General features: G+C 36.1%; 2 protein-coding genes and 1 pseudogene across 5 annotated transcripts in view; 1 reads left to right on the top strand and 2 right to left on the bottom strand.

The window, feature by feature from the left end:
• AFF4 (ALF transcription elongation factor 4) overlaps window positions 1–27028 on the top strand; it is a 93674-nt gene that overhangs the window by 42662 nt on the left and 23984 nt on the right. For all 4 annotated transcript variants that reach the window (XM_025994916.2, XM_025994918.2, XM_072731772.1 and 1 more), the window contains 5 exons: window positions 21307–21343; window positions 22952–22997; window positions 25318–25372; window positions 25846–25883; window positions 26267–26429. In XM_025994916.2, the coding sequence (XP_025850701.1) occupies window positions 21307–21343; window positions 22952–22997; window positions 25318–25372; window positions 25846–25883; window positions 26267–26429 (339 nt within the window). The remainder of the gene's footprint in view (window positions 1–21306; window positions 21344–22951; window positions 22998–25317; window positions 25373–25845; window positions 25884–26266; window positions 26430–27028) is intronic.
• Window positions 2647–6122, bottom strand: LOC140594820 (heterogeneous nuclear ribonucleoprotein A1-like 3). Its single transcript, XM_072731774.1, has one exon. The coding sequence runs from the start codon at window positions 3516–3518 to the stop codon at window positions 3045–3047; it is 474 nt and encodes a 157-aa protein (XP_072587875.1). The 5' UTR covers window positions 3519–6122; the 3' UTR covers window positions 2647–3044.
• LOC140594937 (U4 spliceosomal RNA) lies at window positions 4617–4699 on the bottom strand (annotated as a pseudogene).

Raw genomic sequence — 27028 nt, forward strand, 5'->3', positions numbered from 1 at the left:
TTGATAAATAAGTAGATCATTCTCTTCTGTGAAGCTTTTACTTTTTATAATGTCTTGTTAAAGAAGGTTTTTCCTTCCCTAGGATCATAAGCATACCCTTTTATTTTTTATTTTAATGTAATTGTAATTTTGTTTTCTATGTTTATCTTTAGCCCAATTTATTTTTGTGTATAATGTAAGGGAGACATGTAACTTTCTGCCTCTATGTGTGCCATCACATTCTTTTACTTTTTAAATCAACCTTATGAGTGCCTAAAAAATGCACATGTATTTAATGTACAGGTGTGTAGGTATATGCACCTGTGTAACCACCATCCTAATCAAGAATTAGAATATTTCCATCACTGCCAAAAGTCCCCTCATGTTTCTTTGCATTCTACCCCTCACCCCCATCATTGGCCCCTCACAATTACTGACCTGTTTTATGTCTAGAGAAGTTGTGCTTTTTCTAGAATTTCATATAAATGGAATCCATACCATATGTACTCCTATTGTATATATGTTTTCATTCTTTTGCTCAGCATATACTTTTGGAATTCTTCCATGATTCTTCCATGTATCAGTAATTTGTTCGTTTTTACTCTTGAGTTTTCTTTTTATTTGTGTTGTATGAAAATAATCAGAATTTGTGTATCTATGACCTGTCGATGAACATTTGGGTTTTTGTAGATTTGGGCTATTAAGAATAGACTATAAAACAAGCCTTTGTGTAGACTTAAGTTTTCTTTTTTCAAGGATAAATATCGGGTTATATGGTAAAAAGTAGAATTGCTGAGTCATATATTGAGTTCATGTTAAATTTATACTACACTAAAAACTATTTTTCAAAGCAGTTGTGTCATGCTCCTGCTTCACTCCACTCCCATCCCTCAGCAGTATTTGATTTATTCTATATCCTTTTCTACTTTTGGTATTGTCTTTTTAGTTTTAGCCATTTTCCTGGGCATGTAAAGGTGACTATTCCTGGTTTCAGTTTGTAGTTCCCTGACAACTAATTAGGTTGAACCTCTTCTTATGACCTTATTGACCATTCTTTTTGAGTATCAGTTCAAATCGTATGCCTGTGTGTGTGTATGTGTGTTTGTGTGGTGGTGGTGGCAGGAGAAGGAGATTTTGTTTCTGGTTTTCTTTAATATCTTTGGTTCTGGTATCAGGGTAGCTGTAGCTCTTTAAAAGGAGCACAGAAATGTTCTCTTCATCTCTGTTTTCTGCACGGTTTGTGGAATTAGTTTTCATCCTTCCTTGAACATTTTAATATACTTCCAACAGTGATGCCTTCTGGGCCCATCGTGTTCCTTATTAGAAGGTATTCAATTATAAGTTCAGATTTTTCCTTAGACATGGAGCTATTCAGATTTTCTTTTCCTTGTGTTAGTCTTCTAATTTTTCATTTCATCTAAGTAGTCAAATTTATTGACAAAGTTATTTATAATATAAACTTATTCTTTTAATATCTGTGTAGGATCTCTAGTAAAGTCATTTTCTCCCTGATAATCAGGGATTTGTATTTTCTCTTTTTTCATTTTCCTTGATTAGTCTAGCTAGAGGTTTGTTACTTTTATTGATCATTTCCAAGAACCATCTTTTAGTTTTTTCAGCTCTCTATTTCTTTGGTTTTTCCTTTATGGCAGTTGCTTTCTTTCAAGCTTATTGTGAGTTTCATTACTTTGTTTTAACTTCTTCAGATGGAAGTGTAGGTCATTAATCATAAACATTTCTTGTTTTCTGTATTTAAAACTATCAGTTTGCCTCTGAGCCCTACTTTAGATGTATCTCACAAGATTGTGATATATTGTGTTCTTACTACCATTTAGTATGTCCTACTTTTATTTCCTGTGTGACTTCTTCCTTGATCCATGGGTTATTTAGAAGCATGTGGTTACATTTTCAAATATTTGAGGATTTTCCACATACTGTTTTATTACTGATTCTGATTTATTTGTATTCTTGTTAGAGAATGTAAACAGTATAATTTCAGTTTTTAAAAATGTACTTTAATGTTTTACGACCAGTACACAATCAAGTTTCTTGGTATTTTATGTATGCTAGATAGAATATGTTCTGTGTCTATCAGATCAAGTTGGTTGAGAGTAATTAGTTGTCTACATTTTTTACTGTCTTTCTGTTTGTCCTATCAAATAATGAGAGTGTTGACATCTGCACCTCTATTGTGGGTTCTTCTGTTTTCCTTTCTCAGTTTTGGCCATTTGGGATTCATGTATTTTGACGTTTTGTTATTTTGTATGTACACTTTTAGGATTATGCTTTCTTTCTGATAAATTGATCCCCTTTTTTCATTATGAGATGTCCATCTTTATATCTGATATTATGCATATTCTAAAATCTACTTTAGAATTTTGATCTTCATATAGTCACTCCAGGTTTCTTTTAATTTACTGTTAACACAATTTAACGTTTTCTATTCTTTTATTTTTAATCTATTGGTGGCTTTATATTTAAAGTGAGTTTCTTATAGGCAGCATTGTTGGGTCTTGGTTTTGCAGTTTGCCAATCTCTAGCATTTAATCTTGGAGTGTTTAAACCATTTCTTCTTAATGTAGTAATTGATATTGTAGTGGGCTTTTTGTGGAGTTTTTTTGTTTTGTTTTGTTTTGTTTTTTTGAAAAAAGACACATTTATTCGGCGTCATGATCAGACTATTACATTTAGCAATCAACAGCATGGGTGCAAAAAAAAAAAATCTACATTAAAACCCTTTGTTGGAATGCTTTACACTTTCCACAGAACAGAAACTAAAATAACCTGTTATACAATTAGTCACAAATACAGTCCTCAAGTTTTTTGCCCATACACGAGTATTGTCTAAAACATATCTTCTTTGTAGCAGCTAGGCCCTGCCACCACTGTGCTTGGCTGAGTTCACAAATCTGTTGTAACCTGTAGCTTCCCTGTCACTTCTCTGGCTCTCCTCTCCTGCTAAGCTATGTTTCCTGGCAGTAATTAAAACCTCTGCCACTGCCATAGCTGCTGCTGCTGCTGCTGAAACCACCATAGCCACCTTGGTTTCGTGGTTTGGCAAAGTATTAGCCTCTACCACCATAGGGGCCAGAGCTTCTGCCTCCAAAATTTCCTCCTTTCATGGGTCCAAAATTTGAGGATTGATTGTTGTAATTGCCAAAATCGTTATAGCTTCCGCCACCTCCAAAGTTGCTTCCGTCATTACCAAATCCGTTGTAGCCATCCTCACTGCCACCGTATCCACCACCACCTTGACTGCCACCGAAGCCATCTCGACCACTGAAGTTCCCTCCACGACCAAAGTTGTCATTCCCACCAAAACCACCTCCACGACCACCACCAAAGTTTCCAGAACCACTTCGGCCTCTTTGGCTGGACGAAGCACTAGCCATCTCTTGCTTTGATAGGGCTTTCCTTACTTCACAGTTATGGCCATTCACAGTATGGTATTTTTGAATGACAATCTTGTCTACAGAGTCGTGGTCGTCAAAGGTCACAAAAGCAAAACCTCTCTCTTTGCCACTGCCTCGGTCAGTCATGATCTCAATCACTTCAATTTTCCCATACTGTTCAAAATAGTCTCTTAGATGATGTTCTTCAGTGTCTTCTTTAATGCCACCGACAAGAATCTTTTTCACAGTTAAGTGGGCACCGGGTCTTTGAGAATCTTCTTGGGAGACAGCCCTCTTTGGTTCCACGACTCTTCCGTCCACCTAGTGCGGCCGGGCGTTCATGGCCGCGTCCACCTCCTCCACGGTGGTGTACGTGACGAACCCAAAGCCTCTGGAGCGCTTGGTGTTGGGGTCTCTCATTACCACACAGTCCGTAAGCGTCCCCCGTTGCTCAGAATGGCTCCTCAGACTCTCATCGGTTGTTTCGAAGCTCAAACCTCCGATGAAGAGCTTCCGCAGCTGCTCCGGCTCTTTGGGAGACTCTGGCTTAGACATGATGGCGGTGGGAGGGGAAACTTTAACGATGCTTACTCGGTGGCGTCCAGGGGCGGAAAGGAGTAATCTAACGAACGTATCTTGTGGAGTTTTTTTTTTTATATTGTAGGGTTTAAATATACCATTTGCTGTTTCTTTTCTCTTTGTCTCAACAATTCTTTCTTTGTTCCCTTTCTTGAGATTGTTTCAGATTAAATAATTATTTTTAATATCCTACCTTGAATTATTTAATAGGTATACCTCTTTTTTTAATTGCAAAATTAAAGCTTGAGCTCATTAGAAGACTTTGAGCATAAGTTCATAGTTCTGGCTTATGAATGCAAGCCCATTCATAATTTTTTTTAGGTAACAGTTTTACTGAGGTATAAATACACCATATAGTTCAGTAACTTAAAATGTACAGTTAACTGGTTTTTTGTATTTTCATAGTTGTGTAATCATCGCCACAAATATTTTAGAACATTTTATCACCACAAAAAGAAACCCTATACTATTTAGCAGTCACTTTTTTTGTGTCCTCCAGCCCCCTACCCTAGCCCTAAAGCAATCACTAATCTATATTATATCTCTATTTATTTGTCTATTCTGAACATTTCATATAAATCAAATTAGACAATATGTGGTCTTTTGTGACTGGGTCTTTTACATCTAGCATGATGTTTTTATTTTATTCTATTTTTATTTATTTATTTTTTTAGCATGATGTTTTTAATTAGCAATAATCGCACCTCGGATAAACCTCATTGGTTCTGAAACTGCCACTGGGCAAAGCACTAGCACGATGTTACATATCAGTATTTTGTTCCATATTATGGCTAAATATATTCCATCGTATGGATAGATCACATTTTGTTTATGTTTAGCAGTTGATTGACATTTGGGTTGTTTTCAGTTTGGGGCTATTTTTTTTTTTTGTTACGTTTTTTAAATTTAAATTCAATTTTCCAACATAGAATATAAGACCCAGTGCTCACCCCATCAAGTGCCCTTCTCAGTGCCCATCACCCAGTTACCCCATCCCCCCACCCGCCTCCCCTTCTGCAACCCTTTTTTTGTTTCCCAGTTAGGAGTCTCTCATGGCTTGTCTCCCTCTCTAATTTTTCCCACTCAGTTCTCCTTCTTTCCCTTATATAGTTTGGGGCTATCATGAAAATTGCTGCTATAAACATTAGTGTGTAGATGTAGGTTTTTAGTTCTCTTGGTTATTCCACCTAGGGGTGGAATTGCTGGGTCATATAGTAACTGTGTTTAATCTTTTGAGGAACTGTCTGATAATTTTCCAAAGTAGTTGTTCCATTTTATATTCCCATCAGTAGTGTATGCGAGCTCCAGTTTCTTCAAATCCTGCCTGAGTTGTTACCCTTCTTTTTGACTATAGCTGTTTCAGTGGGTGTGACATGGTTTACCATTGTGGTTGTGATATCCCATTGAATCTCCTTGGTACCTTTGTGGAAAATAAATTGACCATAAATGTGAGGGGTATTTTGTGTACTCTGAGTTCTTTTTCACCGATGTATCTGGCCTTATGGCATTACCACACTGTCAGGAGTACTATAGCTTTGTAGTGAATTTTGAAATAGGGAAGTATGAGTTCTCCAGGTGTGTGTGTGTGTGTGTGTGTGTCTGTGTGCGCGCTCTAGGGTTTACAGCATCACATAGTACGATTACTTTAATACATCATTTCGCATACAGGTTAATTGTAACAGTTTAACTTCATTTCCCTTTTATTTTTTCTGCTTTTATCATACATGTTGCTCTCTGTATGTTATAAACCGCACAATACATTATTATCCCTTACATTTTAAACAATCAAGTAGGGACGCCTGGGTGGCTCAATGGTTGAGCATCTGCCTTTGGCTCCGGTCGCAATCCTGGAGTCCCAGGATCAAGTCCCACATCAGGCTCTCTGCATGGAGCCTGCTTCTCCCTGTCCCTATGTCTTTGCCTCTCTCTTTCTGTGTCTCTCATGAATAAATAAAATCCTTAAAAAAATAAACTATCAGGCAGTCCCGGTGGCTCAGTGGTTTAGTGCCGCCTTCAGCCCAGGGTGTGATCCTGGAGACCCGGGATCGAGTCCCACGTCAGGCTCCCTGCATGGAGCCTGCTTCTCCCTCTGCCTGTGTCTCTGCCTCTCTCTCTCTCTCTCTCTGTGTGTGTGTGTCTCTCGTGAATAAATAAAATCTTTAAAAGAAAAAAAATAAACTATCAAGTATATTATTTTAAGTAGCTTTATTGAGTATTATATTCAATAAACAGAACATGTTTTAAATTTGATATTTTGACTTATGTGTAAACCCATTATGACAGTACAATTAACATAGCAATTACTCCAAATATTTCTCTTAAAATTTTTTTTGGGGGGATGGGTTCCTAGGTGGCTCAGTCCCTTAAGCATCTGACTTTGGCTCAGGTCATGATCTCGGGGGTCCTGGGATTGAGCCCTTTTCTGTCGGGCTTCCTGCTCAGTGGGGATCTCTTTGTCCCTCTGCCCTGACCCCTGCTTGTGCTCTTTCTCTTTCTCTTTCTGAGATAAATAAATAAAATCTTAAAATTTTGTAAAAAATTAATTCCTCTATAATTAGTATAGTGCTGTATTAGTTACAGGTGTACTGTATAGTGATTAAACAATTCTGTACATTACTCATTGCTCATCATGATAAGTGTACTCTTAAATGCTTTCACCATTTCGCCCATTCCCCCCACCTCTCTTCTGGTAGCCTTCTGTTTGTTCTCTAGATTTCAGAGTCTCGGTTTTTTGTCTCCTTTTTTTGTTTGTTTTCTTAAATTCTACATTTAAGTGAAATCATATGGTACTTTGTCTTTCTCAGACTGACTTGTTTCATTTACCATTATACTTTCTAGACACATCCATGTTGCAGATAGCAAGATTTTATTCTTTTGTATAGCTGAGTAATGTTCCATTATATGTATATATTACATATGTATATATATATATTTACAACTGTTTTACATATATGTGTATATATATATGCATATATATGTTTATATGTGTGTATATATATATACACACACACACATACATACACTACATCTTCATCCATGCATCTATTGATGGACACTTGGGTTGCTTCCATAATTTGGCAGTTGCAAATAATGCTACAGTACATATCGGGGTGCTTATTATCTTTTTGAACAGGTAGTTTCATATTCTTTGGGTAAATACCCAGTAGTGTGATTATTGGATCATAGAATAGTTCTATTTTTAATTTTTTGAGGAACCTCCACACTGTTTTCTAGAGTGACTGCACCAGTTTGCATTCCCACCAGCAGTGCACAAGGGTTACTTTTTCCTCCACATTTGCCAGCAGTGCTTGTTGTGTCTTGTATTTTTTATTTTAGCCATTCTGACAGATTTGAGGTGAGATCTCATTGTGATTTTGATTTGCATTTCTCTCATGAGTGATGTTGAACATCTTTTCATGTGTCTGTGGAGCAACTGTATGTCTTCTTTGAAGAAATACATGTTCTTGTCTTTTGTCCATTTTTTTTTTATTATTTTTTGGTGTTATGTTGTATAAGTTGTTTATATATTTTGGATACTAACCCTTACTGGATATATCATTTGCATATATTTTCTCCCATTCAGTAGGTTGTCTTTTTGTTTTATTGTTTTCCTTGCTATGTAAAAGCCTTTTATTTTGAAATAGTCCTAATAGTTTATTTTTACTTTTGTTTCCCTTGCCTTAAGAGACCTACTTGGAAAAATGTTACTATAGCCACTGTCAGAGAAATTATTGCCTGTACACTCTTGTAGGATTTTTATGGTTTCAAGTCTCACATTTAGGGCTTTTAATCCATTTTGAGTTGGTTTTTGTGTATAAAATAAAAATAAAAATGGTGTGAAAGTGGTCCAGTTTCATTCTTTCACATGTAGCTGTCTGGTTTTCCCAACATCATTTGTTGATGAGATTGTCTTTTTTTCTTTTCTTTTCTTTTCTTTTCTTTTCTTTTCTTTTTTAAGATTTATTTATTTATTCTAGAGAGAGAAAACTTTTGCATGAGTGGAGGGAGGGGCAGATGGAGCCACTCTCAAGCAGACTCCCTGCTGAGCACAGAGCCAGATGTTGGTCCCAACTCATGAGATCATGACCTGAAACCAAGAGATTTGCACACTCAACTGGCTGAGTCACCCAGGCGTCCCCCACCCCATTGCATATTCTTGCACTTTTTGTTGTAGATTGACTGTATAATCATGGGTTTATTTCTGGGTTCTCTATTCTGTTCCATTGATCTATGTGATCAGTGTAGTGTGTCTTTTTGCCAGTGCCATGCTGTTTTGATTACTACAGCTTTGTGTAGTATATCTTGAAATATGGGATTTTGATACCGCCAGTTTTATTCTTTTTTAAGATTACTATTCAAGGGGCAGCCCGGGTGGCTCAGCGGCTTAGCGCTGCCACCTTCAGCCTGGAGACCCGGGATCAAGTCCCACGTCAGGCTCCCTGCATGGAGCCTGCTTCTCCCTCTGCCTGTGTCTCTGCCTCTCTCCCTCTCTGTGTCTCTCATGAATAAATAAATAAAATCTTTTTTAAACAATTTATTACTAGGTATTTTATTATTTTTTGGTGCAACTGTAAATGAGATTGTTTTCTTAATTTTTCCTTCTGCTACTGTGTTATTAGTGTATAAAAATGCAACAGATTTCTGTATGTTGACTTTGTATCCTGCAGTCTTACTGAATTCATTTATTAATCCTAGTAGTTTTTTGGTGCAGTCTTTACAGTTTTCTGTATATGGGATGTCATCCACAAATAGTGAAAGTTTGACTTCTTCCTTACCAGTTTGAATATTCATTCTTTCTTCCTTCTTTCCTTCCTTCCTTCCTTCCTTCCTTCCTTCCTTTCTTTTTCTTTCTTTTTCTTTTTTTTCTTTCTTCTTTCCTGATTGCTGTGGCTAGGACTTCTAGTACTATGGTAAGAGTGGACTTGTCTTGTTCCTGATCTTAAGGGAAAAGCTTTCAGTATTTCCCCATTGAGGATGATGTTTGCTGTGGGTTTTTCATAATATGGCCTTTATGTTGAGGTATGTTTCCTCTAAGCCTGCTCTATTGAGGGTTTTTATCATGGATGGATGGATGTTGTACTTTGTCACATGCTTTTTCTGTATCTTTTGAAATATTCATATTTTTTTATCCTTCCTCTTGTTGGTATACCCCAAATATTCCTTGATACTTTGTAATGTTCTCTTCCTTGTAATCTCTGCCCTTCCCATCCCTAGGCAACCACTAATTTGATTTCTGTCACTAAACATGTACAATTCAAAAACTAAATAGAATGGTTATACATGTACTCTTTTTGGTTGGTTTCTTTCACTCAGCACGATTACTGTTTATTAGAGCGCGAGCGAGCATGAGTTGGGGAGGGGCAGAAGGAGAGAGAGAAGGACAGAAGCCGACTTCCCTCTGAGCAAGGAGCCCCATGTGGGGCTGGATCCCAGGATCCTGAGATCATGACCTGAGTCAAAGGCAGATGCTCAACTGACTGAGCCACCCAGGTGCCCCTCAGCACAATTGTTTTAAGATTCATTCATCTTATCAAATGTTTAAATCATTCTTTCTTATTGATAAGTAGTATTTGGTTTCATAATTATACCAGAGTTAGTTTACCTGTTCACCTACTGATGGACATTTGGGCTATTTCTGGTTTGTAGTTAAAAAATAAAGCTACTGTGAATATTTGTATACAAGTCTTTGTATGGGCACATGCTTTTATTTTTCATCAGTAAATACCTTCAAGTATAGGGTGAATGTACATTTAACTTTTAAGAAACTCTCATATAGTTTTCCAAAGTGATTGAACCATTTTATATTCCTACTAGTGATGAGAGTTTCAGTTGAATCACATATTACAAGTGTTTGGTATCGTTAGTCTTTTTAAATTTTAGGCCTTTTAGCAGTTGCATAAGAGTGCTTCATTTGGTTTTGATTGGCATTTCTCTATGACAGATAAGGTTGAACACCTTTTTATGTACTTGTCATTTGTGTATCTTTGGTGCACTGTTTAAAATCTTTTGCCCATCTCTTACTGGATTGTTGTCCTCTTTTTATTGAGCTTGAGAGTTTATATTTTCAGGAGGCAGGTCCATTATTGGATACAGGATTTATACATTTTGTCCCTGGTAAGTAGCTTCCCTTTTCATTGTCTTAGCTATATCTTTTGAAGAGGAGAAGTTGCTAATATTGATGAAGTCTAATTCATCAGTTTGTTTACAGATCATATTTTTGGTGTATAAGAAATTTTGCCTAACCCACAGTCTCTTGTGTTTTTGTTTTGTTTTTTTTTATTTTTATAGTATTAGGCTTAACATTTAGATCCATGATCCATTTTAAGGTAATTTTTATATATGGTGGCACGATGTGGTCAGTTTAAATTTTTGTGTAATATACCCATTTCCATCATCATTTGTTTAAAAAGCTTGTTTCTGGAGGCTTGTGGGTGGCCTAGTCAGTTAAGTGTCAGACTCTTGATTTCCAGCTCAGGTCATGATCTCAGGGTCTTGAGTTTAACACCTCCTCTCCCTCTTATGGGCTCTGTGCTGGGTGTGGAGCCTGCTTGAACTTATCTCCCTCTTCCTTTGGCCCTCACCCCCACCTCTTAAAAAGAAGCTTATCTCTGTATGGAATTGCCCTAGCAATTGCAGTTGATCGTGTATTTCTTTTTTTTTTTTAAGGTTTATTTATTTATTTTTAAAGAGGGGATAGGGAAGGGGCAGAGGGACAGGGAGAGAATCTAAAGCCGACTACCCCACAATGAAAACAGAGCCTGATCCCCTTTCCCATGACTGAGCCGAAATCGGGAATTGGACACTTAACCATCTGAACCACCCAGGCACCCCTTGAAGTTTTCCAATTTTCTTGCTCTTCTAAAAAACTGCTTTTGTTCCTTCATTGTTTTTTGGTTTTATTGCATTGATTTCCATTGTCATCTTTATTATTTTCTTATTCTGCTTTCATGTGGTTTAATTTACACTTCTTTTAAAAAAAAAAAGTCTTTTTTTTTTTTTTTTAAGATTTTATTTATTTATTCTTGAGAGACACGGAGAGAGAGAGGCAGAGACACAGGCAGAGGGAAGAGCAGGCTCCATGCAGGGAGCCTGACGGACTCACTGGATCCCAGGTCTCCAGGATCACGCCCTGGGCTGAAGATGGTGCTGATAAACGTCTGAGCCCCCCGGGCTGCCCTAAAAAAAAAAAAAAGTCTGGAGGAAGCTAAGGTCATTGATTTGAGATCTTTCTTACTTTCTCATACAAGCTGTTAGTGCAATGAATTTTCCTCTTAGTAAATGTTTTATTTGCATACCACAGATTCTGAAATGTGTTCTCTTTTTTATTCAGTTCAAAGTACTTTCTGATTTCTTCTATATTCTGAGGATTGTTTTGGAGTATCATTTAGTTTTCAGATATTAGGAGATTTTCCACCTATTTTCTATTACCGAGTATATTTTGTCACTTGTGGCTTAATTCCATTGTGGTCAGAGAATGTTCTTTGGGTTACTTGAGTCCTTTTACATTTATTACAGCTTATTTCATGGTCCATAATATTTTTTTTTTTTTTTGTAAAAGTTTTGTATGCACGTGAATATGTATTTTACTATTTGGTAAGTGGAGTATTTTGTAAGTGTTCGTTAGATCAAGTTGGTTTATAGTATTAGTCTTCTATGTTCCTACTCATTTTAATTCTCCTTGTTCTATCAATTGAGAATTATAGTTAATAGCCAATTATTTTGAATTTATGATTTTGAATTATTCATTTCTTCATAGTTCTAGGAGTTCTTTTTTTAAGGTGCATAAACATTTGGGATTGTTATTAGTTCTAGATGAATCAATAACTTTACTGTTCTGAAAATGACCCCTTTTAATCCTGATGATAATCTTTACTATAAAATTTACTTTTTCTGATATTAATATAACCAGCCTAGCTTTCTTTTGATTAGTGTACATATTGAATACCTTTTTCCGTTCTTTATTTTTAACTTATCTATGTTCATTTAAAATACATTTCTTTTAAGTGGCATTTGCCTTTTTTAAAAAAAAATCCAGCCTGATACTTTGCTCTTTTATTGGGGCATTTATTTATTTAGGGCGTATATTTAGGCTATTTACATTTAATGTGGTTATTGATGTGCCTGGGTTTAAATCTACCCCATCTTACCTTTTGATATCTACTTGTCCTATCTGTCCTTCCCCTCTTTAGCTTTCTTTTGGATTCAGTATTTTTTATATTTGCATTATAGTTTTGGCTTATTAAATTTAACTGTTTTATTTTATGTTTGCTCCAGGTCTTATAGAATATGTCTTTGTCAAAGTCCTTCTTCAAGTAATATACCACGCCTTTCTGTTATATAAGAATTTTCAACATTGCACTGTTTCTCTCTTCCCAGCATCTGTTCTATTGTTTCATACATTTAAGTTATAAACCCCACAGTGTTTGTACTGTTTTTCATTTAAACAGTCTATTATATTTTGAAGAGATTTAAATAATAGGGGAAGAGAGATTTTGTTTTTCTTAATATAACCATTTCTTTGGCTCTTTATTTTTTTGTGTTCATCCAGATTTCTGATTGATGTGTTTTCCTTCTACCTGGAGGACTTCTTTTTAACGTATCTTTTAATACTTGTCTGCTTGTGATGAATGCTTCCTGCTTTTGTGTGTCTGAAATTTTTACTTTACCTTTTTTCTTAAGATATTTTTTTTACTAGAAATAGAATTCTAGGTTAAAGATGTTGTCCACTATCTTCTGGCTTGCCTTGTGTCTGATACATAATTTATTGTCATTTTTTCCTTCTCTGTATATGATGTGTCTTTTTTCCTTCTGGCTGCTTTTAAGATTCTTTTTGTCTCTGTCACTGATTTTAAGCTGTTTGGTTTTTATGTGTCTTGGTGTAGTTCTTTTCATCTTTTTTATGCTTGGGATTATTTTTAGCTTCTTAGAACTTTGGTTTTATAGTTATTATCACATTAGGGAAAAATGTTTCATATTATTTTCTCAAGAGAATTTTCTGTATTCCCTCTTTCCCTTTTCTCCTTTACTTTTGGGGCTCCAATTACATGTATATTATTAGGCCTCTTGAAGTTATTCCTAACTGTTCAGTTTTTTCAGTCTTTTATCTTTTGTTTCATTTGAGGGTAGTCTGTTACATCTTCTCTTTTGGTAATCTTTGCTTCTGCAGTGTCTAATCTGCTGTTAATCCCATTTAGCATATTTTTTATCTCTGGCATTATGGCTTTCATCTCTATAAATTTGATGGTTATTTGTCAAACATTTACTTAATAAGTTCTTAATATGTTCCAGGTATCATATTTAACAATGTATTCTTTATTGATGATACACTTTAATTAGAAAGCTGAGGGCCAAAGAATGATTGCAGAGGCACAAAAGATACTGGAGACGGTGAACATGTAAACGAAGATTTTCTTTTGAGGCATTGTCTGTAAAAGGGAACAGAGAAATGTGATGGTGCCAAGAAGGGTGTAGTGATGTTGTCAGGTGAGTATTTTCATAAGATAAGAATATTTTACCATATATACATACATCTGTAATATGTATATATGTTGATCATGATGTTTTAGTAAAAAAGAAAAACAAATGATACATGGGAAAAACAGAGGGTAACTTTAGGAAATCTCCAAAAGAGAAGTTGAGATTCAGTGCTCAAGTAGAGAATATTGACTTTAGAATAGAGCACAGTTAAGTCATTCTCTGTTATAGAGGGAAAGCAGATTAGGTGGGTATAGTTGGGAGATAGGTTGGTAGATTTTCCAGTGACAGTTTGAAGCCTACTAAAGCTTTTAACTGCCCTTGCACATATTCAGTGTATGTTTGAAACAACAACTGGTGGTGTTCTAGGTGCTTCAGAGGTATAGCATTAAGTCATTTGGATGTTACCTCTGTTCTAACTAAGATTGGTATTTTAAAAAACAATTAGGATAGTATGTGCCAATGCCTAGAATAGTTACTGGCGCATATAGCTGTTCAGTAAATGTTTGTTTACTGAATTTGGATATAAATACTCAAGTAATGTGGTTAGATTTTTGGTTTTTCTGAAACACATCCGTTAGCTACTTAGTGATCATTACTTTGATTGGGTTGCTTTTACAAGTTGGGTTTTGCTTTTTTATACCCCATCTCACTCTAACTTTTCAGTGAATATACCTTTGTGTGTGAATATAGTTCATAGCTTTATACAAAGCTTTAATAGGTATTTATTCTCTGGGTGTGCCAACCATATGAACGAAGTCCACTGAGAGGACGGAGAAGGGAATAAATTTTGATACGTAGGGAATTTGGAGATGGCATCCTAAGATGATGACACCAACTGGGCTTAGAAGAACTATAAGATGCTAGAAGCACATGGGAAAATAAGGAGCACAATAGGAAGATTTCACACTCATTAGCAGATCTGAAAGATCAGTTCACATGTGGCTTGTGTTGAGTGAGAAATTGAGTTTAGGAGTATGTTTGGAGAGCTGGTTTGGTGAATCTATGCCATTGACTTAAATATCCTTGATCTGTCCAATTTACAAAGACCATCATACATACATACATACAAAGAAATAGATCCCACTATTCAATGTGATTCTCTAGCCAGTCCTCCTCCCTAGAGTTAAACTTCCTGAAAGAGTAGTTCCTCATTGCTGTTTGTTATTCTTTCCTCAGACACTCCTCAGTCTAGTCTGGTTGATCTTGCTTTTTACCCCTGATACCTCACCATAAGGATTTTCATTATGACCACATTTTGTAAATCCAATTAATGTTTTTCATTTTTTATCTTCATTTGGCTTCTCATGAGCATTAAATACTATTTTAACCTATTTCTTCCTTGTCTTCCACTATATGTTGCTCATCCAGAGTTACTTTGCTTCTCTGACTTTTCCTTTTTCTCCTCTATCTTTGCCTCTACCAATAAATGTAACTTTTCTAGGCATTGTGCTCAATGCTATAATAGAATACAAATGAAATGTGTTTTGCTTCAGTCTGCCCAACATTGGTTGTGGAAATAAAATAATACAAAAGAATGAAAAAATTACATATTACTGTTTATGTGGATGCGTAGTTATACATACCATGCTTAGACCTAGATTGTTTTGTCCTTTGTATCCTTTTCCTCTTTACTTAATGTGTTCCACAAATTTTTATCTTAATAAAAATTTTTATCTTAATTCCAGATACATATATCCAGCTGCATAGTTGACAGTTCTTAGATGTTGAGTTTCAAGTCCTTTGAGACATCTTCCAGGGAAAATTTGTGATTCTCCATACTAGCTCCCAACCAAAAGCATGAGAAGACAAGCATAATTGTCTTTTATTGTTCCCTGTCTTAGTGAAGCTAGGAAAACCTTGTTGGAATTATCTTTAGTACTTACCTCTCTTTCATACCCAATAAACTGTCACCAAGTCCTAATGATACTACCTCCTTGAATGTGCTTTAATTCTATTCATTTTTCTCCATCTTTATTCTCATGTGCTTTAATTCTATTCATTTTTCTCCATCTTTATTCTCACCACTATGGGAAGTCCGTGATCTCCAAAGTGGAAAGCATATACTCCAGTGTTGTGTGTATTAGAGATTGAGGGTGGTGGTGGGGGAACAGGATGAAACTTTATTATTTTTCAGTTCTCAAATTCTCTATTTTTCCGTCTCAGAAAAAAAAATCCAAGTAGTATTGCTTGTCTTGATCTGAGTGGCAGCTGGTCACATTTTATTTCTGAAGTATTGCAAGAGAAGGTTAGGTCTTCTCATTATGGAAAAGTTGATAGTTGATTGTTCTCATTGATTTGCTCTTACTGGCTCCAGCATATCACAGTTTTAAACGGGCTTGGTTAAGATGATTTGCAGATTATTTTAACTGGTTTTAATTCAGCTAATCTTCACTAAATGCACAAGTGATTTAAAAGATAGACCTGCAGTGAAACTACCCAGTGGAAAATAACACTAAAATGCATTTCTAAGCAATCAAGAAAATGACAGAGCTGAGATTTTTCTTTTTCTGGTTTGAGCTCTTTATCTGTCACTGTACAAAGTAGAAACAAGGATGCCCTAAGCTAAAGAAAGAAAATATCTAGATTATCAACAGTAGTTTGAATGTGCATATATGTCATTAGCCTTGCTTTTAGTGTATAATGTACCTTGAGATACTAACAAAATTATGAGGGCATCATGATTCATATTCACTGGTATTTTGAGTTGTGTGATAATTCAATTCAGTCCTTTAACATTTAAGTTTAGTAAGTTGTATTAAAAACCTATTTTGAGATTTCTCCCAGTGTTCTATACCTTTGTCCAAAAACTTGGTCTTTCTGCTCTAGTGAAAAATGAGTAAAATCTAGTAAAGAGAGAATATATTAAAATGCATTTCTTTGTCTGGAACCACTTTTGAGGCAGGTTTAGAAAACGTAGCTGAAGATTCAAGAAACAAATACTAGAATAAATCATTCATTGTATAAAATTAGCTATGTAGAGGTCTTCTAATAATCTCAATTTATGATTTTTGTTAGATTCTTTTCCAGTTATAAAACATTTGAAGAGCTACTACTTTGTGCATCTCTCAAAGAAAGATAAAGATAACAGAGACAATATAAACTCTCAAGTATAATGTAAATAATTTATCCTCCACCCTCCTCTTTTTTCCCATGGAGAACCTACATAGTAATAGTACTCTTGAATCTTTTACACTAATATAGAAGTTCATATCTTTTTTAAAGATTTTATTTATTTGAGAGAGAGGACATGCCCATGCGCACTCACACACCCATGAGTCGGAGTGGGGGGGAGGGGCAGAGGGGAGAGAGAGGAAGAGGGAAAGAATCTTAAGCAGAGCTCCATCCCAGAACTCTGAGATCATGACCTGAGCTGAAATCAAGAGTCAAATGCTCAAACAAGTGAGCTACCCAAATGTTCCAGAAGTTCAGATTTTTTACACTAACATAGAAGCACTGGTTGCTTTGTGACACATAAGTTACCTTATGTGAAAATGAGTTAAACCTTCCCCTGAACCCCCCTTCCTCTCTGTCCCTCCCACAAGTCCCCAGTTTTACTAAATAGATGTGGTTGTGTGTATATATATATAAAGATTCTTTAATGTAATCTCTAAAGTCTGCATGCTATAGGATCTAGCCTTTTTAGTCTTGAGTCTCATTTCTCACTACCCTTCCTCCTGTACCTTTTCCTCTCATGGACTGCCTTTCAGTCCTTTATATACTAGTTGTGCTCCTATCTTTTCTGGCTTTACACGTGCTGTTCTCTGTACCCTGAACACTTACCTTTCCCAGTTTACTTCCTACCTACACTTCAGGTCTCAACATGAATGGTACTTGCTCAGGGAAGCCTTTGTTCATCTTCCTGGCTAGATCTGTCTGTCTGTCTCTCCCTCTCTTGCTCTCAACTCACACATTCACTCACATGCTCACGCACACAGAATTATAAGCTCTTATATAATATACTGTATGTATTGCCTTTCATTGTACTTACCACAATTACCATTTTACCTTTATGTGCATGAATAGTTGCAGAGATAGTCATTGACATTATTCAGATGAGTGTTAAGTTCCATGAGTTACAAGCCCCTTGTCTGTTTTTGCTTATTATTCTTTTTTTCCAGTTCTTAGATATATGAATGGATAACATGTCAAAGAGTTTGAGTTTCATCCCTAGGAAAAACAAAAAGAGCCATTTTATGAAAAAAGAGTAGTGGTAACTCACACTAGGATTTGGGCTTTAGAAAGATTAATTAGAGGCTATGGTTGAGTGAAGGAGAAAGATTAGAGCCAGAAAGACGCACCCACTAGATGGCCTATGTAGATTTAAAAAAATGAGGATGGGGTGCCTGGGTGGCTTTGGCTTGGGCCATGGTCCCAGGATCCTGGGATCCAGCCCCATTGTGGGCTTCCTGCTCAGTGGGGAGTCTGCTTCTCCCTCTCCCTCTGCCCTGCTTGTGCTCTCTTTCTCTCAAATAAATAAATAAAACCTTTTTTTTTCTTTTTCTTTTTTTTTAAATGTGAGGACCAGAAGTCTTTGCAGTGTAGGTGGAGAGGAGATGGTGTTGCATTAGTAGATGTTTTGGAGACAGATCCACTAGCATTTGGAGACCAGCAGACTGACTTTTGTCAGAAGTGTGAGGAAAAGGGGTCTGAGATTAATTGAAAGTTTGGGCTATTAACTTTTAGGCCATTTACCACGTAAATGAATATAAAATAATTAGCGATTCAAGGAGGTAGAAGATTATTTGCATCTTTAACGCAATTCACAGGCATGAGCTTGGCCACTACTCTATTTGCAGTTTTTAAAATAGTTTGATTGAAATACAATCCACATACCTTGCCTCCCACCCATTTAAAGTGTACAATTACATGGTTTTGAGTATATTTATAGGTATGTGAACTATCACAACAATGAATTTTAGAGTATTTTCATCACCTCAAAGAGAAACTCCTCCCTCTTCTTCTATTACCCACTGTCCCTCTGTCTCCCTCCCAGCCCTATGAAACCACTGTTCTTTGTTTCTGTAGATTTCCCTTTTCTGGACCTTTTGCAAAAATGGAATCTTAACCATAAATGGCCTTTTGCACCTGGATTCTTTCACTTAGCCCAATGTTTTCAAGGTTATCCCACATTGTAGCATGCATTAGCACTTCATTTCTTTTTTTTGTGGCCAAATACTTTTCCATGTATGGTTATATATCACCTTTTGTTTATACATTCATCAGCTGATGAACATTTGAGTTGTTTTGAGCTTTGGGCTATTGTGAATAATGCTACTGTAAACATTTGTGTACAAATTTTTGTATGGACATAATGTTTTCTTTTCATTTGGCTATATAGCTAGGAGTAGAATTATGAGGTCATACAGTAACTATATGTTTAACTATTTGAGGGACTTCCAGAATGTTTTCCAAAGCTAGCTGCACCACTTTATATTCCCACTAGGCTTTCATTTTCTCTTCATCCTTGTCAATACTTGCTGTTATCTGTGTTTTTTTTTTCTTTCTATAATTTTTTTAAAATTTTTATTTATTTATGATAGTCACAGAGAGAGAGGCAGAGGCACAGGCGGAGGGAGAAGCAGGCTCCATGCACCGGGAGCCTGATGTGGGATTCGATCCCGGGTCTCCAGGATCGCGCCCTGGGCCAAAGGCAGGCGCCAAACCGCTGCGCCACCCAGGGATCCCTGTTATCTGTGTTTTTGATCCTAATCATCCTAGTAGGTGTGAAATGATATCTCATTATGGGTTTGATTTGCATTTTCCCTGTGACAAATGATATCAAACAACATCTTTTCATGTGCTTATTGACCATTTGTAAATCTTCCTTGTAGAAATGCCTATTCAGATCCTTTGCTTATTTTTTATTGGGTTGTCTTTTTATCATTGAGTCGTAAGAGCTCTTTATATATTGTAGTAAGTAGTCTCTTATCAGATATATGATTTGCAGATATTTTCTCCCATTCTGTGGGTTGTCTTTTCACTTTTTCAATGGTGTCCTTTCAAGCACAGAAGTTCTTAATTTTGCTGAAGTCCATTTTATCTGTTTGTTTCATTTGTGTTTTATGCTTTTGGTATCATAAATATAAGTTCTTTGCCAAGTCATTAAGGTTTGACTCTAAATTTTCTTCTAAGAGTTTTTTGAAGTTTTATCTCTTACATTTAGGTCTTTGACCCATTTTGAGTTATTTTTTTAGTACTGTCTGAGGTAAGCATCCAACTTCATTCTTTTACATATGGCTATTCAGTTGTCCCAGCACCATTTGTTGGATGCTCTTCTCATACCTGATGAAAATCAATTGACCGCAGATGTAGGTTTACAGTGTTTTTTTTGTTGTTGTTAACAGCAAAACTGTATTTTTAAAAATTCATAGTATGTGGATTTCTCTTTCACAGATAATTCTATCATTAAAGTAAGATTGTGCTTATTTTTAAGTAGGTTTTTAGGGATGTTTGTGTAATTTTAATACTACATTGTGTACTACAGACTTAACCTAGAAAAATGCACAATTTGCACATGTTTGAAACAGGTGTTGTGATCATGACAGTTGACTTTGGAAACCCATGTTTGTTTCACTGACAGTGACATTTGGGCTTGCTTTTTTACTAGTGCTTCCTGAGTGCTAGACACTGTACCAGTACATGGCATACAAAGAAGTACATGACAATCTTTTCCTCAATTTGCTAATTATAAGATATTGGGAATGGAAAAAGGAAGGTAGTAAAATGACATGTGAATACCATGTGAGGTTTTTATTTCATGAAAGTGGTATCTTTGAGTCTATATAGGTTGTACAGCTATTTTCTAGTGTAGGTTTTTATTTTGATTGATTGATTGATTGATTCATTCATTCATTCATTTTAGAGAGAGCATGCCGGCAAGCTGAGTGGGGATAGGCAGGCAGGGGAGAGGAAGAGAGAGAATTTTTTTTTTTTTTTTTTAAAGATTTATTTATTTATTCATTCAGAGAGAGCGAAGAGAGAGGCAGAGACACAGGCAGAGGGAGAAGCAGGCTCCATGCAGGAAGCCCGACGCGGGACTCGACCCCAGGTCCCCAGGATCACACCCCGGGCTGCAGGCAGCGCTAAACCGCTGCGCCACCGGGGCTGCCCAGAAGAGAGAGAATCTTAAACAAGCTCCATGCCCAGAGCAGAGCCTAACACAGAGCTCTATCTGATGACCCTGAGATCATGACCTGAGCCAAAATCAAGAGTCAGACACTTAATCAACTGACCCACCCAGGCACTATTCATTCATTCATTCATTCATTTTTATTTATTTATTTTTAGTTTTCTTAAGACCAAGAGTTTTCTTAAGACCAACATTTTCTTAAGACCAAGAATCTTAAATTGAAATCATTTGCTTTCCTAGGGCTCTAAATTAGGATAAGAGTACCATGGGTGCTGCTGAAAAGAAATGAATAATAAAGAGGAACTATTAGGTAGCTTGATGCTTTTTTTTTTTTTTTTTTAAAGATTTTATTTATTTATTCATGAGAGACAGAGAAAGAGATAGAGAGGCAGAGACACAGGCAGGGGGAGAAGCAGGCTCCATGCAGGAAGCCTGACGTGGGACTCGATCCCGGGTCTCTGGTATCCTGCCCTGGGCTGAAGGCATCACTAAACTGTTGAGCCACTGGGGCTGCCCGCTTGATGCTTTTTGTAATGAGCTTTGGGAAAGTTTATTGTTGACCACATGATTACTGAGGCTGAGCAAATGTGATTGTGAAATTCTTCCATTGTTTTTTCTTTTATGTGTTCTTAGGAACTCAACAGGACGTTTATTGAATTAGCTGGAATTGAATAGTTTAATTTGAAGCTTATGTCACTAATGAACGTTTCTCTTAATGCCACTGTATAATTTTATGTCCCTTTTTCTTAGGAATCTCAGCAGTCCAGTTTTGGCCCTGGAGAACAAAGTGAGTATTACTTTTCCTCTTGGTTTCCAAGTTAAGCTTTTTATTGAGCATTTATTTCTCAGGCTCACATGATATATTGCTTTCATAATTCCTTCACTTACTTTATCCCAGTTTTTAGTATCTGTTGATTAGTAATGAGTTAAACCAAATCTTGATATACTTAAAAAATGAAGAGTTACTGATCATTAGCAATCAGAATTAACTATTTTTATTAAATATTTGTAGTAATAGTTCAGAATCCATAAATTCAATTTGATGGGCCCCTCTTAAACCCAAGAGCCATTCTTCTGTCTTCCTGTCTCCTTTGTGAAGAGTTGGTTCTTTGAGAGTTAAACTAATAAGCAAGAAGGGGTTGTAGCTTTCCGTAGTTCTTCTCTTCCTGTGTCTGTATTTATTCCTTTTTCCCAGGCCTTTCCATCTGGGAAGAAAGTCCACTGTCCATCTTCTGTCTTTTGGTTTCTGAGAAGAACTTAAGGAAACTATAGCCTTAGAGAATTTAAGTGTGGTCTCAACAGAGACCAGAGACTAGGGGGTAAGGTCAGGAACCTTGCAGGTGTCTAGGCTTCCCCCATATAGCTCTGTAACAAAATAAATGTTTTTTTTGCCAAGAGTAGTAACTTCTTTAATAAGGTAGATTTACACTGGTTCTGCCTTAAAGCTGTAGTTGTAGGAAAAAGTGACCTGCCATTATTGGTATGTAGAAAATAGCTATAAGCTAGAAAGTATACATTTTCTCTCTTAAAATGTTTTAGGAATGTCTCATTTTTAGTTCTGTCCTCCTCTCCCCATAACTGACTAATACTAATGGGATCATAAACTGCCCTGTATATTGTTGTGTTTTCCACTTTATTTTATTTTTTAAGATTTTATTTATTTATTCATGGGAGACACACAGAGAGAGAGGCAGAGGTACAGCCAGAGGGAGAAGCAGGCTTGCAAAGAACCTCATGTAGGCCTCGATCCCAGGACCCCAGGGTTGCACCCTGAGCTGAAGGCAGGTGCTCAACCACTAAGCCACCCAGGCATCCTTCACTTAATTTATTTTAGAGCTGTGTCTGTATCAGTATAAAAATTCTGGTTCATTTTTTTTAACATGAAAGTTGTGTTATATGAATACCATAATTTTAGTACCTCCTGATAGACATTTGTTTCCAGTTTTTGCTGTTACAAACCATACTATGATAAATGTCTCTGTGTGTGTGTTTATGTATTTTTCCAGAAACTCCTGTAAGGTAAACATTTTTTTTTTTAATAAATTAATTTTTTATTGGTGTTCAATTTACCAACATACAGAATGGTAAACATTTTTTTTTTCATCATAATTGCTTACATCAGTGTATACGTGCATTTCCAGTATCAGTAGGATAATATTACCAGATGGCCTGCCAAAAAGATTGTATGAATGTATAGTCCTACAAACAGCTTCTGAGCATGCCTGTTTCTACCCATATCTCATATTTATTGGACTTTGTAGTGTTGCCAATTTGGTGGAGGGAAGAATTCTGTCTCATTGTTTTGATTTACATTTCTTCCAGGGTATATTCTACATATTTTATAACCTACATAGCCATATTGTAGTTGTTAATTTTTGCATTCTTTTTGTTCTAGAAAGATACAATCCTTCTAAAACTTCAAATGGACACCAGTCTAAATCGTAAGTTTATTGCTTAATAAGTTTGTTTTGCTAAAAGTCTCTCTGTAATGTGTACATATTAGCACCACACTTAAATATGTGTACTTAATCTTTTAAGGAAGGGGTAGGCAAACTTTTATATAAAGGGCCAGATAATGAACTATTTTAGGCTTTAGGGGCTTAGATGGTTTTTTTCCCAGCTAGTCAGCTCTGCCATGGTAGTGTGAAAGCAAATATAGGTCGTGGGTGGTTATGTTCCCATAAAACTTCTTTATGAACAGATAGTAGTCTATATTTGACTTGGAGGCCATAGTTTGCCTATACTTCCTCTGAGATTATAGTTTTTTCTCATCTCTTAAAGATGTATTTGTGTTTGCAGATAGGTTGGTAGTTTGTTTTTAATAAAGACCCAAAAATACAGGATTCTTCTTAGTACGCCCTCCATTTAACTGCTGTATATAGTATTTTAAGTCAGCATAGCATAATTGTACCCTCTTTAAGTTTTCCTCCTTCTGTAAGTGGAACCGGGCAGGAATATATATCAAAATGTAATTAGGCTAATATATTGGACAATAATAAATTCCAGCTTATGGGATGAGCTCCTCAGTTCCTGAGACCACATGTTGACTCGCTTGATTAAAATAAAAATTCTGAAGAAATTGTGGTCACAGTGCTAGCTTCTAAGCTCTAACCCACAATCTGTACTGATAACCTCTTCTGCTGAACAAAGGGAGAACTGCGTGAGAATGACCTTATGTGAATGCAAGAAGTCCCTCTCACTGCTGAAGAATTAAAATTATATTCATATTTATCATATTTATCCATATGCAAAGAACTGGTAAAAGCCTACCATATATGTGCGAATCACTTTGGTTTGCTGAGGAAACAAAAGCATGCAGGACCTTGAACAGTCTGGTAAAAACTTTGACATATCCACATGTGTGAACAGGTTCATTGAGCTGCCATTATTAAATCACAAGGGCTGAGAGAATTCAGAGTAAGTACATTTCCTTACAGGATATCAGTCATAGAGATGCACTAAGCCCTGTCCAAAAGAAAACTCTTTTTTTTCTGTCCCACTTAACTGGGCCAGCCTTAAAACACTTCATAATTCTGTAATCATCTGGTTACTTTGTTTCAAGGTGATCTTTTAGGGGATAATCTGAATTTGGGGTGAGATTTAGAAATTCAGGTTAAGCTTTGAGGGGAAACTATTAGTAGTTATTGGAGTGAAAGAAGATTTCCTTTCCACTGATTGGAGACTGTCATGAAATTTTAAGAAGAAAGGTAATGGAACTACTAGTAATGAGAAATTAAACATTTTTCTAGTGGTTTTTGTATTAATTTTTGCTCTTCTGTAAAAAGGCAAGGAGTATTTTGTGGGTCATTACTCAGGTTCTCTATTTTAATGTTGATTTTATGGCCTTAAGGAAAATTTAAATCTGTAATTTTACTTTGAAAAATGAACTTCAGAAACTATCAGTTTATGGTATTTATTTGTGTTTTTTTAATTGATTTGAACTTTGATCAAGGAAGATGAGGCTGGAGCTTATTTTTCTTTTTAAAGATTTTATTTATTTATGAGAGAGAGAGAGAGAGAGGCAGAGAGGCAGAGACACAGGCAGAGGGAGAAGCAGGCTCCATGTAGAGAGCCTGATGTGGGACCCGATCCCGGGACTCCAGGATCAACGCCCTGGGCCTAAGGCAGGCACTAAACCTACTTAAGCCACTCAGGGATAACATCATTTCTATTTTATATAAGGTTCTTACTCCAAATTATTACTTCTCCAGAGGGCAGTCATCTTTCAAAGCAAGGCATTTAGGAACCAGTGCTTTGACTTTGTGTTCTGGTTTTCACAACTACTCAGTTGTATGAATCTCTTTGTGGAACATGAGGAACAGTGAAAGAGAATTGCTGAAACTTTCATTTTATCTTCCTTCTTTTTAGGAGTTTTACCTCTCTAGTGGACTGTTGGGTATGAGTATGGTAATTTGTTTTACTATGAATGAATGGGTATGGATACAATTAGAGAAAAATAGAGATAACTGAGTATAAGAGTTTGTAGAAGGTGACCTACTTAAATTAGAAAAGAAGGTTACATGTTTAACTTACGGAAAAGTGAGAGCTTATGAAATGTTCACTTCCTCCTTTCTCAGTTTTTACTCTGGATGTGAAGCACACCAGACAGAGTAAGATGCACTGGTTCTTTTCCTTGTTTTTTAATTAAATCTTTGGCTGCCACCATGATTACTTCTAGAATGATTAGTAAATATTTAATACTGTGGTGTGCCATGATAAACTGTTACAAAAATACTAATTCTTTCTGCCTTTTCCCTCTAGTATGTTAAAAGATGACTTAAAACTCAGCAGCAGTGAAGACAGCGATGGGGAGCAGGTGTGTCTACTGCTTTATGAGTTTGCCAGTATCATACAGTATTGATTTGCATTATATTTTTTAAGAATTATAATTGAATGATACATTTATGATTCATTTATTTAAAATGAATTACTTAAATTAAGTTCCTTAACTTCTGACAGTGAAATGTTGTCATGTTCTGGTCTGTCTTTAAACCCGCTTTTTTTTTTTTTTTAAACTGGCTTTTCCTTACTACTTATGGATCAGAGTGTACTCCTGAAGTATAAGATTGTTGCCAAGAAGAACTATTAACAAAGCTTTTCATCTTAGCCTGGAAGTTAGTTATTCTTTACGTAAAAACGGTGTGTCCTAAGTGTTAGGTAAACTAACACTTGATTGATGTATACGTTAGAGCTGTTAGTGTTCCTTTTAGGGGTTCAGATATTGTTCACATTAAGCAGATAGAGTGCTATTTATTCGTTCACAGATTTCCTCTCGTGTTTTATTTTTAGGATTGTGATAAGACAATGCCAAGGAGTACACCAGGAAGGTATGCATCCTTTTATTTTTAGTTTTCTTTGGAGCATTGTAGTAATATAATAACCTTATAAAGTAAATATTGTTGGAATGGCGATTGTATAATCTTGTAAATTAATTAAAAATCATTGAATTGTACACTTAACATGGGTGAATTCTGTGGTATGTATATTATACCTCAGGAGAACTGTTTTTAAAAGATAAGTGCTAATGGCTGAGCAGCATATTAGAAACTTTTTAAGGAAGCATTTTACTTATAATTGGAAGTTCTGGCTTCATAGAGCTGTAATAGTGTAACAAACCATAAATATTTTAAATGGATTGTCAGATTTGGATGTTTTCCTGCTATCACTGTAAAACAACTTTTGGTCATTTATATGTTTTATGTCTTTTTAGTAACTCTGAACCTTCACACCATAATAGTGAAGGAGCTGATAACTCCAGGGATGATTCTAGCAGCCACAGTGGATCTGAAAGCAGCTCTGGATCTGACTCAGAGAGTGAAAGTAGCTCCAGTGACAGTGAGGCAAATGAACCATCCCAGAGTGCATCTCCTGAGGTGAGAGGGAGGCAGGGGTACCTTCCATAGGCCTCTCACAGCCCCTGCTGATGGCCAGTTAAGACCTGATTAGGAAACAAGGTTAAGAAATTGAACTGTGTGTCTTGGAGAAAACTTAGGTACTTCAGTTTCCTTGTTATTTGAGCAAACGTCCAGTCTACATTAGGAATTACTTGAGGTCATATTTCAGGTCCTAAAATACTGGATTTCTTTAGTCTGTGCTTTCTTTTTATGTCTCAGCATGGTAATTTATATTATGTAGTTACTGTGGTAAAAAGGAGTATTAAATTATACAGTTTTACTGTAGGTTGATAAAATATGGTTAAAAATCTCTTATCAGTACCTAAATCATTTGTTTACTTTCTGGAATTAAGTATACCCCTATTGTCATTTGTGATTTACCTTTCAAGCTGGGTTCCTGACAGGAATCTTTAATGTTTGAAGGCCATATGTAACATCAAGCTTAACTTCTTATTCAAGTGATGAGAGCTCTGATGGTCAATATTCAGCCCTTTGCTTTAGTTCAGTCAGAAGTGGGAACAACAAATGCCTTTATGGCCTTAGACATTGTGCTTTTTTTCTCTTCCTTGAGATTGTTA

This window comes from Vulpes vulpes, chromosome 12 (assembly GCF_048418805.1).
Source record: "Vulpes vulpes isolate BD-2025 chromosome 12, VulVul3, whole genome shotgun sequence".
NCBI classification, from domain to species: domain Eukaryota; kingdom Metazoa; phylum Chordata; class Mammalia; order Carnivora; family Canidae; genus Vulpes; species Vulpes vulpes.

Excerpts from the sequence above, each read along its gene's own strand:
- LOC140594820 (XM_072731774.1), bottom strand. The coding sequence starts at position 3,518 with ATGACTGACCGAGGCAGTGGCAAAGAGAGAGGTTTTGCTTTTGTGACC.